Raw genomic sequence first — 18,659 nt, forward strand, 5'->3', positions numbered from 1 at the left:
ACAGACATTGAGCAAGTGATTCCACTTTGCAGTTGCAGCGCTTAACGCAACCCTTGATGCACTTTCTACAAGTCATTACCATCTTTTGTAAAAAAAAAAAAAAATAAATAAATAAATAGTACCTTTACTTGTAATTTAATAAGCGATTAAACGCTGCAACAGAACTCGTTATTTTACATGTTAGCAGAATCTGCTTTGTTAATGTTTGTTTATGTCATGGAGAACATGGGTCATTTTTGGAGAGATGAGCAACAGTGTTGGGCAAGTTACTTCCAAAATGTAATACATTATAGATTACTAGTTACTGTCATTTGAGAGTAATTAGTTATATTACAATATTACTGTCTCTGAATTGTAATGCGTTACACTACTTTTGCATTACTTTTGAGTTACTTTCGCCAAAATAACAGGGGATGTTTGATTTGGCAGCTAGCTTGTGAATTTCACCACCCGATCAATAAAGTCTCCTATTTATCCACTTTAATACATCATAGATTATTCATATTTTGTATAATTAATATAAATATGCAAAGTAACTAAATCTATAAAAGATGATAAGTAAAACGTATAACAGGCAAGTAGGAGAAAATGAAAATACTCAATTAAAACTCAAATTAAAACATTGTTGTAAAATGTTTGTTTATAGCACTTGAATAAGAAATTCATGTTGTTTAGTTTAAAACACTCTAAAGGAAATGTTCAATTATAGTGTGATTAAAACTCACTATTTACATTATTTACAGTACTTGATTTACAGCTGGTTTGTGAAAAGGTAGCCTACACAACCTTATTTAACAGTAATTTAGTATTACTGCGAACCGTCACAGGAAGTGCTTTTATTTTGAAGTATGCTACACGGAAGTTATCTGTTGTGTAGCCTACTCTTGCTAGCTTACTGAGATGAGGCTCAAGTTGTTCACTTTCTTGTTTAAAAAACTGCAACATATTGAACAGTTCACAGTAAAAGACAAGCATTTTTGGTTGTCATTCGAAACCATTCCACTAGAGGCAGAGTTACTCTCCACGACTGATAAAATGCAATGATATTTACGTGTAGCAAGCCTCAACATTAATTCCCGACATGTTTATATCTGTCAGCCGCTGACGTACCGTCACCTGTTGGGACATACTTGCTGTCCGTACCGTCTCTGGTTCTGGCCACGGGAACAGAAACAGGACAGCTCACTTCAATGCAGCGTAATAACTCCTGAAAATAATATCCATCTCGCAAATGTATTTGTCTCTGCAGTCATCTCAACCATCGAATACAGCGACAGGAAAATAATACGGCTTTTTTTTTTTCCTGTGAAGATGTGTCGCGGTGTTGGTGAATTCTTAAAAAAACCAATGCACCACTAAATATTGCGTTAAAATGCGTTGTAACTCGCGTTACTGAGATTGTAACGAGTATAATATTACCAGAATTTAATTAGTAATGCGTTATATTACTGCGTTACAGCAAAAAGGAATACATTACTGTAATTGCGTTACTTTTGTAACGCGTTACTCCCAACACTGATGAGCAACAGTCGACAAAACCATCTCCTCTATGTGTGTGAATTGTTCTGTGATGTGTTGAGCTGCTAAAGAAATACAAAAAAGTTATTAACATAAAAGGTTGAGTAACTCACAGTCATTTAAGAAAGTAGGTCCATAGTCGTCCTTCACATCCTGAGGCAATCTGTCCCAGAGCTTCCTCAGGTTATTTTGCATCCCCACTACGTCAGTCACATTTGTTTTGAAGAAGCCCGGCTCAATGCATGCAACCTTGATACCAAATGGTGCCATGTTTAAACTGAAAGATAAATTAGGTTTGCTGTTAGTCAAGAAGACACGTGTGAGAATAACAACGTGTGTACAGCATGAAAAAGGTTACATCTCCTCTCACCGCAGACTGTCGTTGAAGGACTCCACTCCGTACTTGGACACGCAGTACGGTCCGCCGAACGGGGTGACTCGCCCAAACACACTGGCAACGTTCACCACTCTGCCTCTGGCCTTCTTGATGAGAGGGAGGACGCTCAGTGTTACGTCGATTACACCGCACAGATTGACAGCTATCATGTCCTTGTAGTCGTCTATATTGAGCCAGTCAGTGGGACCAGACGGCAGAGCGACTCCAGCATTGTTCACCACGGCCCACAGGCCTGAAGCAACACAACAAGATAATAAACGCAAGGAGATGAGTACCCACTTGCATGGCATCACCTACAAGTGAAATAACTGCCTAATTCCCAAAACTTGAGTTAGAAGAATACTTTGACACTATGGGAAATACGGTTTTTGTTACCCCCTTTCTTGCAGAGCGTTACATGAGAATAAGAATTTATACCACTCATGTACGTACAGTAAATATGTAGCTACAGCCAGCAGCCGGTTAGCTTAGCATAAAAACATAGGCCTGGTTCTTTCGAAAAGTAACACAATCCACTATGAAGTTACTATGCCTGGCAAAGAAATAGTCCAGTTTTTGTACTGATTAAACAAAACGAGATAAAGTGTGTTAGTTACTGAGCTTTAGAGGTGCTGGTAGGTGGATTGTATCACCTTTAACAGAACCAGGATAGCCGTTTCCCCTTTTTTCCAGTCTTTATGCTAAGCTAACTAGCTGCTGGCTGTAGCTTCATGTTGACGGACAGACATGAGAGTGGTATCAATCTTCTCATCTAACTGTTGTCAAGAAAGTGAACAAGTGCATTTCTTAAAACATTGAACTGTTTTTTTAAAGTTGGAACATTTTCTTTAAGATACATTATCAGCACTGCCCAGTTTTAAACATAAACATTAATATTGTTGATTCACCTTACATCCTACTAATGCTGCAAAATCTGAGACATAAACATAATACCCGTCCGTGAGATAAAAGAAACATCATTAAATGTGACACTATAAAATGAGCATCTCAAAGCCACTCACCCTTCTGTCCAACCAGAGTCTTGATGAGAGCTGCCGTTTCGCTGACACTCTTGGAGTCGGTGACATCCAGGTGAAAGGTTCTCAGTCTGTCGGAGGCGTTCTCCTTCAGCTCATCCTCACCCTTCTCAGTGTAACAGCATGCAATTACATTGAAGCCCAGCTTGTCTAGGTGTCTCGCGAGGAGATTGCCAAACCCACTGTCACAGCCAGTAATGTACACATATTTATCTTCCTTGTTGGACACTCTTCTGCTGCCCTTATACCAGCGATAGGCGAACCAGGGAGCCACTAGTCCAAGGATATACAAGTACATTTTTTCTAAAGAAAAAGACTGTCAGAGTTTAATCCAAAAAACTCACATTCATAATGTTATACTGGCTACAAATGAAAAAAAATAACAAAACACTGACATGTCACAATTTGAAATAATTGTGATAAATGGATACTCCTTATTTTATTTATATTGAGCTCAGTTGCACCTGCATTTTAGCATACAGTTGACAAAACAATCTCTTGACAAGGTCCATTTAGCTGCTTTTCTAGAGCTTTCAACAATCAAACACATTCTTCTTCAGCCGATGGAGTTTGCCTAATCGATCGTTACAGAATCTGAGACTGAGATTTTAATCTTAAACTTTAAAACATGGGTGATAAGTCTACAAAGCAGTCAGATGTAAATGTAAATGACATAAATGTAAATATCTTCAATTGTATGACAATTTTACATCAGCTGAAAAAGATTGTGTGATATGACCAAAAGCTCCAGAACAGCTGGTAATATTGCAATGTAAGCTACAGCTACTTCTCGGGGAGAATTCACTTATTCTTATGTGTCTGATGTGGTCTACATATGAAAAAACTGTGAAATCCCCCTCTATTGCACTTTCCCAAATAGAATAAAGCTTTCACAAATCTGAAACTGTGTTTTTAAGAATCTTTAGCCTCTCTGGGATAATTTGGTCCAGATTTGACAAGTCTAGGAATAGTGGTTTTGGATCTGGACCTGGTCTTATGTGGTCTACATATGAAAAAGAACAGGGAAATCCTCCTTTATTGCATTTTCACAAATATAATAAAGTTTTCACAAATCTGAAACTGTGTTTTTAAGAATCTTTAGCCTCTCTAGGATAATTTAGTTCAGATTTGACAAGTCTGGGTACAGTGGTTTTGGATCTGGACCTGGTCCAATGCGGTCTACATATGAAAAAGATCAGCTTTAAGTTTCCCTTAAATTTCCCCTTAACTGCCGAATCGGAAGCTGCAAATCGGAAGCCAAGTCAACTTCAGCGTCGTAATTGACAAGCATTATCCAAACAGAGCACAACACATAGTTTGGTGTTTTTTTCTGAATTGCAATGATACTGTAATTTGTTGATAAAGCAAAAATAAAAATGTGAATCCTGTCCAATCTCTTGCAATCCTAATCTCACATAAAGGAATGTGTGAATATCTACTGTTGAAATGTATGACTTCCATACAGAAAAAGTGCAGTCATAACACGACTAAGCTTTTTGACAAAATGTTGCATCTTCTTTGTGAACAATGACAAGTACTTTCTGATGGCACTGACATGTTTATCGACATAAAGATTTACTTTTGAGGAATGGACTAGAGAGCAAGTTACAGGCTTTTGCAGGTCATCTGTGTGGTGTTGTTTGTAATAATTGTTTTGAGAAACCGACTTACTTGTTTTCAAATGTTAAGAATGATTTGAGAAATGTACCAAAGCGACTGAGAAAGAGTGAAAAGAAAAAAAAAACTTACGTGCGGAGAGTGAATACATTAAGTGTCGCATGGCAGGACAGGACGTGAATCTTCAGGAGAGACACAGATAGTGAAGATTTGTACAAGTTGTTTTTTTCTTTTACTACTTCATTAATTTGAAGGTAACTTCCGGGGAACTCAGGTATCCTCCACGCAAATTAGCTTTCCCTAGGATAGAGAAGGCATGACCCGCCCTAATCTGCTTCTGATTGGCTAGTACGTTGCCAACGGCAATTAGAGGCAGTGTAAAGGCCGTTTCACATTGTACGCGGCATGCGCTGCGCTCGCCGTTAGGTTTTCCTATTCCCAACTATATTTGTTGTGCTTGCCGCCAGGCTCAGCGCAAATTTACGTCATACATGCGCCAATATTTGAATGCACGTCACGTCTGCGTCCGGTGTTTACATCAGACGTGCAGTAGGCTACATGCAACATTGTGTAGGATACACAGTAGTGATTTGGTGGAGATGATGTTTCTGTCTTTGAAACATAGGAAAGCCTTGTTCCGTTTGTGGATCCACGTGTGTTCGGTGTTTACTTTTTTTCTTTTTATTCAGACACGTCACAGCGCACTGCGGCCGCTCTTGCGCGTGCCGCGGTCAAAGTTGAACCATGTTGAACTTTGACCGCGGCACGCGCAAGAGCGGCCAGCCGCAAAATGCCGCTTGCGCTGCGCTTTGCTCAGCGCAGCGGCAGACCAGTTCTTTTGCGCGCATGTCATTGACAATAATGGGTTTCATAGCGCAGCGCTGCCGTTTGCGCGTACAATGTGAAACGGCCTTAAGGCAGAGTAGGGAGGGAGAGACATGCCTTCGCCACCGTAGGAAACGCAAATTCGCCTCCTCCCCCCACTTTTCACCGAAATGATGTGTGAAAATCGCCATCTGCTGGAGACTATATGATCACATCAGATCGATGGATAGAGCATACATTTTCCATATTTCCATAGCACATATACAGTAGGCCTACTGTGCAAAAGTAGGCAGGTATGAAAAAATGCTGTAAACTAAGAATGCTTTCAAAAATGGAAGTGTTAATAGTTTATTTTCATCAATTAACAAAATGCAGTGAATGAACAGAAGTCAATATTTGGTGTGACCACCCTTTGCCTTCAAGACAGCATCAATTCTTCTAGGTACACTTGCACAAAGTTTTTGAAGGAACTCGGCAGGTAGGTTGTTCCAAACATCTTGGAGAACTAACCACAGATCTTCTGTGGATGTAGGCTTCCTCAAATCCTTCTGTCTCTTCATGTAATCCCAGACAGACTCGATATTGCTGAGATCAGGGCTCTGTGGGGGCCATGCCATCACTTCCAGGACTTCTTGTTCTTCTTTACACTGGAGAGTTCTTAATGACCTTGGCTGTTTTATTTTTGTTTGTTTTTTTAAGATTATTTTTGGGGGCTTTTCCCTTTATTTTGAAAGTGGATAGACATGAAAGGAGGAGAGAGATGGGGGATGACACGCAGCAAAGGGCAGCAGGTCGGATTCGAACCCTGCGCCGCTGCAGGACTCAACCTTGGCTGTATGTTTGGGGTCGTTGTCCTGCTGCAGAATACATTTGGGGCCAATCATATGAGTCCCTGATGGTATTGCATGATGGATAAGTATCTCCCTGTATTTCTCAGCATTGAGGACACCTTTAATCCTGACCAAATCTCCAACTCCATTTGCAGAAATGCAGCCCCGAACTTGCAAGGAACCTCCACAATGCTTCTATGTTGCCTGCAGACATTCATTATTGTACCGCTCTCCAGCCCTTCAGCGAACAACCTGCCTTCTGCTACTGCCATTTTCTGCACCCCAGTTCCTATGTTTTTGTGCATAGTTGAGCTTGGCCTTGTTTCTATGACAGAGGTATGGCTTTTTGACTGCATCTCTTCCATGAAGACCACTTCTGGCCAGACGTCTCCAGACAGTAGATGGGTGTACCTGGGTCCCACTGGTTTCTGCCAGTTCTGAGCTGATGGCACTGCTGGACATCTTCCGATTTCGAAGGGAAATAAGGTTGATGTGTTTTTCATCTGCTGCACTAAGTTTCCTTCGCCGACCACTGTGTCTACGATCTTCAACGTTGCCCGTTTCTTTGTGCTTTTTCAAAAGAGCTTGAACAGCACATCTTGAAACACCAGTCTGCTTTGAAATATTTGTCTGGGAGAGACCTTCCTGATGCAGTATAACTACGTATATACTATAATTGGTTGATCATACACCTGACAAAAATCCTACAAAATCCCTGACTTTTTGCAAGTACTTATAAGAATTGATGCTAGTTTGAAGGCAAAGGGTAGTAACACCAAATATTGATGTGATTTTAGATTTTTCTTTTGTTCGGTCACTTTGCATTTTGTAAATTGATAAAAATAAACAATCATTATTTATATTTTTGAAAGCATTCTTACTTTACAGCATTTTTTCACACCTGTCAAAGACTTTTTGCACAGTACTGTATAGAGATGGCCCGATACCATTTTTTGCTTCCCGATACCGATTCTGATACCTGAACTTGCGTATCGGCTGATACCGAGTACCGATCCGATACCAGTGTGTCATATATTTTATTATGTTTTAACAACTGTATACTACTATCCCTGTATGGATGTGATATTATTTCTATCTTTGTTGTCAGTCTGGCTCAGGTTAAACTCTTTGTGAAACATGAACAAACACAAACAATGAACAACCCAGAACTTTCTTTTATTATGCAGATTGACAGTCAGTTATAACGGAAAAAGAACAAACTACTTTAACGTAGATTTTCTTTAGGGCTTTATTAAGTGGTATCGGATCGGTGCATAAAATCCAGTACTTCCCGATGCTGATACCGATACCAGCGTTTTAGGCAGTACCGGCTCATCTCTAGTACTGTATATTTCCATGCAATATTACGTTATGTGTTTTGCTCAATATATTTCTAATCCTCATTTAACCCTCCTGTTATCCCTGGGGTCAATTTGACCCCGATCAATGTTTAAGGTCTTTAAAAGATATAAGACATTCAATGTTTTCTACTGTGTCATGCATTTTGTGACAAACTCGCATTGATACACAATGTATGGGTCAATTTGAAAAAAGCCTCTGAATTTAACAACATCTGGGAGATGTTCTTGATGCGATTGTAATTGTTCAATGGTTATCGTATCAAAAAAATAACTATACAAATATGTTGAAAAAAATAAATAATTGAAAGCCGAAAATGTCCCTAGTGAAGCACCAAGGTTAGGAAGCAAAATCTATTGTCTGTTGCCAAAGGCCATTCTCTGTAATGCATTGTTACATGCATTGTAGGCATGATAATGTCAGGAGTCAAAGACATAATAAAGAGCCAAACACGTTTTATAATACAGAAAATGTTGTCGTCAATAGTATAATCCTTCATGTACAAACTGTTATTGCAGTAAAAAAAAGACATACATGAACTTCAAATTAGCACTATTTCTTTCTCTCAAACAGCTGATTTGACAGAAACTACCGTGCAGAGACTTTTGGTTTTACAGTAGGGCTATGTGTACGGAAAAGCCTATCGGAGATGCAGGTTGGCATGTACGACACAGGCAACCAGTAGAACTTAGCGTCCCATCCAGCAGAGTAGCGTGTACGAGGATGAACGGCAGAGATGGCGTGCTCCATGCAGCTGACCACCTTCATCAGGTTGCTGTCCGTCAACATCTTGAACCGTTGAGTCAACATTTCAAGAGCTGAAAGAGAAGCATTTCACCCATGGTTTATATACAGGGCAACGCTCTATTTTACAGGTTTTTCCATTTCTAGTTAGTTCCTAATGATTTCTGAGGAGGCTTCTTGGAAAGAAATGTATAATTTGGCATGAATTATAGGTAAATAAAGACAAGGTTCAGTTGGTACACTACAAAATAATGAATAATGAATCACAATGAAACACTAAACTAAGTCAGTGCACAGAAGACCAGCTGAAGCAGCAAATATGCTTATTTGTCTACAGATAAGCATACAATTTAACATATATGAAGAACATTGTGTCTATTTTCTTTCAAATTAGTACCAAATTACACATAGTTCCTTCCAGGAAACCTAAAACATATGACATGTTAATTATGAGCAAATAAGGGAACTACAGCATAACTCATAACCTATAATTGATATCATTAAGAGAACTCATCAAAATATTTAAAAATGTAATTTTGAAAATCCTGAACCTATTCAAGTTTATCTATAAACAAGAGAATCACAAATTATTATAAACTACAGAGTTGCTTTAAATTGAGTGAATTATTCATCATATAACAGAATGTGCATCTTTTTACTGTGCCACCAGTGGGCGCCAGACTTACAAAGATGAAAAAGAGCAAGAAAATCAGTTCTTCAGATTTATTTCTAACAGCTCAAAAGCATCTTTAAGATCAGACCATTTCTCTCAGTGACAAAAACAGCGTACAAGAGAGGTAGTCACACTGAAAATAAAAACACTAAATCTAATTGCTATATTGTGTTGATATTTATAGTGGGGCAGCTGGGTTGAAATATTCATAACAATTGTGCATCTAGTGACACATTTAGCACAGGTAGGTTTATACGTTATGAAAAGATATAGATATCGGGGTGCTGTAAATTTGGCCCCTGAGGGCGCTAAATATTGCTGACTGTTGCAGAAAACTATGTAATGACTCTTGATAAAATGGCATGTTCAAGCTCATTAAATCAGATGTCAGAAGGCTACAGACTACTTTTTAAAAAAGCTTTAATCTGAAGAAAATGCAAAAAAAACAAAACAAATAAAAGGAGCAGTGTCACTTGTCTTTGGCATTAGGCTACAATTGACAGAGATATCGCTGGATAAAGTTCAGGGTCACCAGTAACCTCTAGTCACAGGTCGTATGAGAACTTTTAAATTTGGGTAAGCACTTCAGGTTGATTCAATGTTTTATTTTGACAATGGCCTTCAAATCTGAGCAAGGGAGCTGATATTTGTCTGGTCTCTAACCTGTGACCAAGCCGACTTGGTTGAACCTATAAAAAGTAAACTTAAAATCAATCTCCTGACGGAAAAGCTCACAGTGCCACCGAGACACACAAGATAATCCACCACGGCAAGGTGCGAACTCCGAAAGGATTAGATTTTTTTCATGTTAAACCATTTTTTTAATATGAAACAGCACTTTCTATATGTAGTCCTTTATTTATTTTTTTTGTTTTCTATAAACAGATGCATATATAATTGTACAATATAGAAAACGGTGGCCGGGTTACGTGCGGGTTGTTGGGGGCAAAGTTGACCCAAAGTAATCCAATTTAAAAAACAATAACTAGTAACAAAGAAATGCTACACAGACATTGAGCAAGTAATTCCACTTTGCACTTGCAGCGCTTAACACAAGCCTTGATGCACTTTCTACAAGTCATTACCATCTTTTGTAAAAAAAAAAAAATAAATAAAATAGTACCTTTACTTGTAATTTAATAAGCGATCAAATGTCTTCAACAGAACTCGTTATTTTACATGTTAGCAGAATCTGCTTTGTTAATGTTTGTTTATGTCATGAAGAACATGGGTCATTTTTGGAGAGATGAGCAACAGTCGACAAAACCATCTCCTCTATGTGTGTGAATTGTTCTGTGATGTGTTGAGCTGCTAAAGAAATACAAAAAAAGTTATTAACATAAAAGGTTGAGTAACTCACAGTCATTTAAGAAAGTAGGTCCATAGTCGTCCTTCACATCCTGAGGCAATCTGTCCCAGAGCTTCCTCAGGTTATTTTGCATCCCCACTACGTCAGTCACATTTGTTTTGAAGAAGCCCGGCTCAATGCATGCAACCTTGATACCAAATGGTGCCATGTTTAAACTGAAAGATAAATTAGGTTTGCTGTTAGTCAAGAAGACACGTGTGAGAATAACAACATGTGTACAGCATGAAAAAGGTTACATCTCCTCTCACCGCAGACTGTCGTTGAAGGACTCCACTCCGTACTTGGACACGCAGTACGGTCCGCCGAACGGGGTGACTCGCCCAAACACACTGGCAACGTTCACCACTCTGCCTCTGGCCTTCTTGATGAGAGGGAGGACGCTCAGTGTTACGTCGATTACACCGCACAGATTGACAGCTATCATGTCCTTGTAGTCGTCTATATTGAGCCAGTCAGTGGGACCAGACGGCAGAGCGACTCCAGCATTGTTCACCACGGCCCACAGGCCTGAAGCAACACAACAAGATAATAAACGCAAGGAGATGAGTACCCACTTGCATGGCACCACTTCCGTAGCGTCACCTACAAGTGAAATAACCTAAAACCTAAAGCCTAATTCCTAAAACTTGAGTTAGAAGAATACTTTGATAAATAATGAAATAAGATTTTTGTTATCCCCTTTCTTGCAGAGCGTTACATGAGAATAAGAATTTATACCACTCATGTGTACAGTAAATATGTAGCTACAGCCAGCAGCCGGTTAGCTTAGCATAAAAACATAGGTGAAACAGCTAGCCTGGCTCTTTCGAAAGGTAACACAATCCACTATGAAGTTACTATGCCCGGCAAAGAAATAGTCCAGTTTTTGTACTGATTAAACAAAACGAGATAAAGTGTGTTAGTTACTGAGCTTTAGAGGTGCTGGTAGGTGGATTGTATCACCTTTAACAGAACCAGGATAGCAGTTTCCCCTTTTTTCCAGTCTTTATGCTAAGCTAACTAGCTGCTGGCTGTAGCTTCATGTTGACGGACAGACATGAGAGTGGTTTCAATCTTCTCATCTAACTGTCGTCAAGAAAGTGAACAAGTGCATTTCTTAAAACATTGAACTGTTTTTTTAAAGTTGGAACATTTTCTTTAAGATACATTATCAGCACTGCCCAGTTTTAAACATAAACATTAATATTGTTGATTCACCTTACATCCTACTAATGCTGCAAAATCTGAGACATAAACATAATACCCGTCCGTGAGATAAAAGAAACATCATTAAATGTGACACTATAAAATGAGCATCTCAAAGCCACTCACCCTTCTGTCCAACCAGAGTCTTGATGAGAGCTGCCGTTTCGCTGACACTCTTGGAGTCGGTGACATCCAGGTGAAAGGTTCTCAGTCTGTCGGAGGCGTTCTCCTTCAGCTCATCCTCACCCTTCTCAGTGTAACAGCATGCAATTACATTGAAGCCCAGCTTGTCTAGGTGTCTCGCGAGGAGATTGCCAAACCCACTGTCACAGCCAGTAATGTACACATATTTATCTTCCTTGTTGGACACTCTTCTGCTGCCCTTATACCAGCGATAGGCGAACCAGGGAGCCACTAGTCCAAGGATATACAAGTACATTTTTTCTAAAGAAAAAAGACTGTCAGAGTTTAATCCAAAAAACTCACATTCATAATGTTATACTGGCTACAAATGAAAAAAAATAACAAAATACTGACATGTCACAATTTGAAATAATTGTGATAAATGGATACTCCTTATTTTATTTATATTGAGCTCAGTTGCACCTGCATTTTAGCATACAGTTGACAAAACAATCTCTTGACAAGGTCCATTTAGCTGCTTTTCTAGAGCTTTCAACAATCAAACACATTCTTCTTCAGCCGATGGAGTTTGCCTAATCGATCGTTACAGAATCTGAGACTGAGATTTTAATCTTAAACTTTAAAAACAGGGGTCGGCAACCTTAACCAATGGCACGCTGGCAATATGTGTGCAAGAGAGTTATTGATGTGTTGAAATCATGGTTGAAATGCTGAAGCACTCTCTCAACCGCATGCCAAATTACAACGTTCACAGTTGCGCGACCTGTTATTTACGGTAGTTTGATTGACTTGTATCCCCACCATAGACTATCCCCATCCGCATGCAGCAAAGACCCACCCTACTCTGCCTCTGCTCTGATTGGCTAGTAGGCTACTAGTAACACTGCTGGGTTCGGTAGCGGCAGAGAATTTCTAATAAAGCCCATAAGACCGTAGACAGGCTCTGGTAGTGGTATGTCGGCAATCGCTCACTAAGAAAGCTAAAGTTAATGTTCGGGCATTCCAGCCCTCATGGACAGAAGAGTGGGGGTTTGTGTTTCAGAAGGACCGTGCTGTGTGCATTTTATGTCTTGAAAATGTTGTTTGCCGAACATCGAGTGTTAAACGCCATTTTTAGACCAAACTTGCGGCAGACAAGGCAGAATCTATCAAACGTGCCATGTCCAGGCATGGGAAGCAAGCTAACAAATTCAAAGTCTTCGCCATGGCCAGAAATCATGCTACCAAAGCAAGCTATCACATTGCTAATTGCATTGCAAAACGTGGAAAGCCATTCACTGATGGAGAATAAATAAAAATAAAGGCTGGCTTTCATCTGTAGCTCAGATGTTTTGTTTGATGGCTTACCAAACAAAGAGACAATAAAATCAAGAATAAAAGACATTCCCATGTCAGCCACAAGTGTTGAACGACGCATCGAAGAAATGGCAGAAAATGTAAGAGCACAGCAAACAGGTGGTTTGAAAGAAGCCATGGTATTTAGCGTCGCGCTTGATGAGAGTGTGGATGTAAATGACATACCACGTTTGGCAGTCTGCTTTTGTTGGAAAGCGGACAATTGTTTCAAGAGACATTGCCACCTCCACTTTCCGCTACTTCAGACACTTAAGGGAGCTGTCCACGGAGCACAGCATCAGCACCGCTGAAATATGCAAATACATCAGCGGGCTTGAGTCGGAGTTTACAACACGATTTCAGGAATTTCAGAAGGATGGACCCATGTTCTCATTCTTGATTAAACCCGATACCTTTGATGGGCATGAACTGGATTTATCTCTGATGGACTGGCTGGATATACAGGACGTGGAAATGCAGCTGATTGAGCTGAACACTTCAACACTGTGGGTGACAAAGTTTGCAGAGCTACGGAAACAGCTGGAAACTGCCGCGAGGCATGATCACGGAACTTTCATCTTCACCTGCTGGATATCTGTACCAGAGAAGTTTTGCTGTCTCAGGAACATTGCATTGGTTTTGCTGACAGTCTTCGGATCAACATATCTCTCAGATATTCTCACATATAAAGAGCGTGCTCAGCCCCTCCCGCAGTCGTTTGACAACTGACCACTCCAAAGCTTGTGTATATTGACTGGTAGGCATCTGTTTAATGTAGCACATATGACTTTACATACAAGGGCTCCGGCCCAGTCTCTTTTTTCATCTTGTATAGTGTTTGTTACACTTAATTCTCCCTTTGTGACATTTGCTGCCATTGCAACCTTTTTGAAATGAGGGAATAGCATTGCAAGCAGTATGCAAAATGGAAACTGTGCATATAAATCTGTAAAAAAGTATTAAGTGTATTGCTGACAAGATTAATGATTCCAACTCAGATGTGGATGTTTCATAAGCATGGCAGCATTATTGTATAGTTCTCATATTTCTGTTTGATACTCTTAATTCTCCTGTTTTGACATTTACTGCCATTATAACTGAGTGAAGTTTAAGATGATAAACAAGATTGGTGTAATGTTGGTAAGGTTAATGATATCAACTCAGATGTGGATGTTTTCATAAGGATGGCAGCCTTGTATCATACTCCAGATATAATTACAATGTCCTGATTATGGGAAATAAATGTTATCAAATGTTGCTATGGAATAAAATGACAGATTCCCTGGATATTAATTCTTGATGTGATATCATAATTAAACTTAATGTTGACATGGCACACTAATAAACAAGAAATTTTGAAAAGGGCGTTTCATTCATTTCATCAAAAAGGTTGCCGACCCCTGCTTTAAAACAACATGGATGAGAAGTCTTCAAAGCAGTCAGATGTAAATGTCAGAAATGTAAATATCTTCAATTGTATGACAATTTTACATCAGCTGAAAAAGATTGTGTGATATGACCAAAAGCTCCAAAAGAGCTGGTAATATTGCGATGTCACCTACTGTTTCCGAGGTCAAGAATGAACTTTCAATCTTATTTTATCAGATGGTCTGAGGTTTTTCATTAGTGCAGTATTTTGCAGTACCTCCCAATGCAAAGCAAGCACTACATTTGCAACCCTGGACTTTTTCAAACTGATGACATTTTAACAATTTAAACTTCATATTAACACTGAATTCTGCTGAGGAAAATTTAAACATGAAACTGAGATGCGGCAAAACCTGTATCTTTCTGTGGGTGGATGACACGCCTTCAGGTATGACTATAGCTATGTGTGTTATTCAACATGGAGCCACATTTTTGTGTGATGATGAGTCCTTTGTCTGCACTGCACTTTATCAATGGAATACTTTACAAGCCTAACAATGTATCAAGTTTTATTTTTTATAATGATGCAGTAAGCCTAAGAAATTGTGGCAATTACATTTTCCCAGGGCCCAGGCTGACATCTTCAAATTGCTTCTTTTCAGTCCAAAACATAAATTCCTCTATCACAGAAGACCAGAAAAAAAACCAACAGATATTTACATTTGAGAAGGTGAAACCAGTGACTCAAATCTTAAATGATTAATCTATAATTAAAATGGTTGCCGAGTAATTTACTCTAAAATAATAAACACATGAAATTGGCTGAAATTAATGAATGTAAAAGGTAGTGGAAATACTTTACAAATTAGCCAGTCTCAACTGAGACTGAATATTGAATATAATCTACTGACATGAGGGCTGCAATTAACTGGTCGATTAATCTGTCGATTATTTCCTCAATTAATTGAAGAGTTTGATGCATAAAATGTCACAAACAGTAAAAAAAATTCCACTTAAAATTTAGTTTTTTTTCCTCGACCGACAGTCCAAAACTCAGAGATGTTCAGTTTACTATCATATAATACAAAGAGAAGCAGCGAATCCTCACAATTTATGAGCTGGAACATTTCACCATGTGGAGTGAGATTCAGAAGACTGGTTCTAGTTTCAGGTTTAGCTAGATGAACATCTCTTACAGGTTTTCTCAGTCGCTTTGTTTCTAACAACTGACACTCTCAAAACTGCTTGCTCATACATTCCAATTGTTCTTACAGACTGTTGTTGTGAATTTGTCCAGAATTGATAAATTGCTGTCAGGTGAATCTTGACTTCCATTAATGAAGGGGATTGTGTGAAACATTAGATCAACCAATGATCAACCAGATCTCAATGTATAATAGCTTGGAGGTGCACCAAATGAAACTTCAATTAACAAGCATATCCAAACAGCACAACACATAGTTTTGTAGTTTTGTGTTTTTCTTTCTGAATCGCAATGACACTATAAGTTGTTGATAAACCAAAAATAAAAGCATAAATGTGAATCCTGCCCAGTCTCTTGCAATCCTAATCTCATATAAAGGAATGTGTGACTATCTACTGTTGTATGACGATACAGAAAAAGTGCAGTCTTAACACGAATAAGCTTTTTGACAAAACTTAGCATCTTCTTTGTGAACAATGACACAAGTACTTGACATTCTGATGGCACTGACATGTTAATCGACATAAAGATTTACTTTTGAGGAATGGACTAGAGAGCAAGTTACAGGCCTGTGGTGTTGTTTGTAATAATTGTTTTGAGAAACCGACTTACTGGTTTGCGAATGTTAAGAATGATTCGAGAAATGTACCAAAGCGACTGAGAAAGAGTGAAAAGAAAAAAAACTTACGTGCGGAGAGTGAATACATTAAGTGTCGCATGGCAGGACAGGACGTGAATCTTCAGGAGAGACACAGATAGTGAAGATTTGTACAAAGTTGTTTATTCTTTTACTACTTCATTAATTTGAAGGTAACTTCCGGGGAACTCAGGTATCCTCCACGCAAATTAGCTTTCCCTAGGATAGAGAAGGCATGACCCGCCCTAATCTGCTTCTGATTGGCTAGTACGTTGCCTTCGTAGGCAATTAGAGGCAGTGTAAGGCAGAGTAGGGAGGGAGAGACATGCCTTCGCCACCGTAGGAAACGTAAATTCGCCTCCTCCCCCCACTTTTCACCGAAATGATGTGTGAAAATCGCCATCTGCTGGAGACTATATGATCATATCAGCTAGATAGATAGATAGATAGATAGATAGATAGATAGAACATACCTTTTCCATATTCCCATAGCACATACTAATATTTCCATGCAATATTATGTTAGTGTTTTGCTCAATATATTTCTAATCCTCATTTAACCCTCCTGTTATCCTTGGGGTCAATTTAACCCCAATCAATGTTTAAGGTCTTTAAAAGACATAGACATTCAATGTTTTCTCCTGTGTCATACATTTGTGACAAACTTGCATTGATACATGATGTATGAGTCAATTTGACTCCAATCAATGTTTAAGGTCCCAGGGGAGGGACAGACATAAAAGTTTGTAGCCTACTGCAGCCTTTTCAAACTATTTCTCTTGGTGCCCTGTGGGCTCTCTCTTTATACACTCTCCATTGAAAATTACCTCTAAGCAAAGTTTTTTTTGCCAATGAGGTTTTGTCACAGCTCAATGTCAGGGAAAGTGACATAGAGGAGAATGTGTCTGAGAGTAAGGAATGTTGAGGAGGATCATGATTATGAGGCATCCTCCTCTGATGAGAATGAGACTATTGGGGTTGACCCTACTGTCGTCTATCAACCACCAGCAGATTCTGTTCTCTCTCAGCCTCCAGTGGACACATTACCCTTCCAAACATGGAAAGTTATCACGGTCCCTCTCCCTACTTGAACTGTATTGGAACAGTTGGAAAGACTTAGATGGGTTGCACAGTTTGGCAGGAGTGTCCAAGTCAAAAGGTTAAGCAACAGCAAGGGCAATATAAGACATTCAACGTTTTCTCCCGTGTCATACACTTTGTGACAATCTCGCAGCGATACACAGGTGACAAGTAGCTCCAGCAATTACTCTCTCTGTGAGTTAGGGTTAGGGTCTCATTGTCTGTCATCATATGTTTTTTTACCACAATAAAGTTGAACTACCTCGTTAAACGTTCTTTAAATTACATATACTCTTTCTCCCTCATTAAATCCAAAAATTAATACGATCATACTCAGGCACTATATTACAGCAAGTGGCGCATATATACATATAACAGAGTTAAAAAGTAAAGTGAAACACCAAATGCCAAGAAAGGCAGTCCTTTATATGCTACACATTACCATTTATTTATTTTTGCAGTCTTTAAAGAACATTCTGAGAACAGCCCAAATATATATAATTGCCAGTCCACTTCCTGGACACTGCCAAGATGCCCTTGAATCAATGCACCAAACCCCTGACTGCTCAGGGCGCTGTGCTGCAGTGACCCTGCGTTCTGACATCTCTCCACATTTGAGGTATGTGTGTGTAAATCAAGACAAATAACAACAGATTAAAAAAATTAATTTCCCCAAGCTAAAAACAAGGACTGAGAGGACTGAGAGGTTCAGGAGATCTTTTGTCCCCACAGCCATTAGGCTTTATAAAGTATCTTCTATCTATCTATCTATCTATCTATCTATCTATCTATCTATCTATCTATCTATCTATCTATCTATCTATCTATCTATCTAAATTAAATCATGTTTCCAGTCTTTGTACTAAGCAAAGCTAATTATCAAATGACTTACTCTCTGCAAGATGACAAAAGAGTGTATTACCCAAATTAACAAACTTCTTTAATGCAACATACCTAAACTAAGTACACTCATAAAATAGTGTAAATTCTTTACAGTAATATACTATACCAATGTTGGCCACCTACTGTACATTTGCATACAGTTGTTAGTGCAGGCTTCTCCATGCCAGACAACCGTCAGCTCTGTATGAGAAAATCAGAAAGTCAGTTTAAATCACAGTGTGCCTTTGAGTCCACTCCTTCCTGTATTATTATCAATCACCTGTGTTTTGAATAATAACCGGTTGTAAAGAAGGAGCAAATTCCGAACCCAGGCCCTCTACTTCTTGTCCTAGTGGGCATTCACCCTGCGAACATCCGCTTGATTACTACCATTGTGTCTCCATTTCCTTATTTTATATATCATACTATATGTACTAATAGCGTACTTAACTGTGAAATAAGTAAACTCCACACTG

The 18,659-nt window shown here is 39.0% G+C and overlaps 2 protein-coding genes across 8 annotated transcripts in view; both read right to left on the minus strand.

Annotated features, from left to right (window-relative positions):
* The window catches only part of LOC116048880 (retinol dehydrogenase 7-like), an 8,743-nt gene extending 3,886 nt beyond the window's left edge, over positions 1-4,857 (minus strand). Inside the window, exons 1-4 of one of the 3 annotated variants that reach the window (XM_031298180.2) lie at positions 4,681-4,857; positions 2,917-3,247; positions 1,889-2,147; positions 1,632-1,795 (exon numbers count right to left, since the gene is read on the minus strand). In XM_031298180.2, the coding sequence (XP_031154040.1) occupies positions 1,632-1,795; positions 1,889-2,147; positions 2,917-3,229 (736 nt within the window). In that variant the 5' untranslated portion in view covers positions 3,230-3,247; positions 4,681-4,857. Of the gene's footprint in view, positions 1-1,631; positions 1,796-1,888; positions 2,148-2,916; positions 3,248-4,676 lie in introns of all 3 variants that reach the window. The other 2 variants (XM_031298187.2, XM_031298171.2) reach the window with 2 other exon arrangements.
* The window catches only part of LOC116048868 (retinol dehydrogenase 7-like), a 20,633-nt gene extending 3,998 nt beyond the window's left edge, over positions 1-16,635 (minus strand). The window contains exons 1-6 of one of the 5 annotated variants that reach the window (XM_036004358.1): positions 16,273-16,632; positions 11,660-11,977; positions 10,597-10,855; positions 10,340-10,503; positions 8,166-8,380; positions 8,093-8,114 (exon numbers count right to left, since the gene is read on the minus strand). In XM_036004358.1, coding sequence (XP_035860251.1) covers positions 8,109-8,114; positions 8,166-8,380; positions 10,340-10,503; positions 10,597-10,855; positions 11,660-11,977; positions 16,273-16,303 — 993 coding nt within the window. In that variant the 5' untranslated portion in view covers positions 16,304-16,632 and the 3' untranslated portion in view covers positions 8,093-8,108. Of the gene's footprint in view, positions 1-8,000; positions 8,381-10,339; positions 10,504-10,596; positions 10,856-11,659; positions 11,978-16,268 lie in introns of those variants that run through there. The other 4 variants (XM_036004359.1, XR_004898081.1, XM_031298158.2 and 1 more) reach the window with 4 other exon arrangements.
* Between the last annotated feature and the right edge of the window lie 2,024 nt (positions 16,636-18,659).

The sequence above is a fragment of the Sander lucioperca genome, chromosome 8, assembly GCF_008315115.2.
Source record: "Sander lucioperca isolate FBNREF2018 chromosome 8, SLUC_FBN_1.2, whole genome shotgun sequence".
Lineage (NCBI taxonomy): Eukaryota > Metazoa > Chordata > Actinopteri > Perciformes > Percidae > Sander > Sander lucioperca.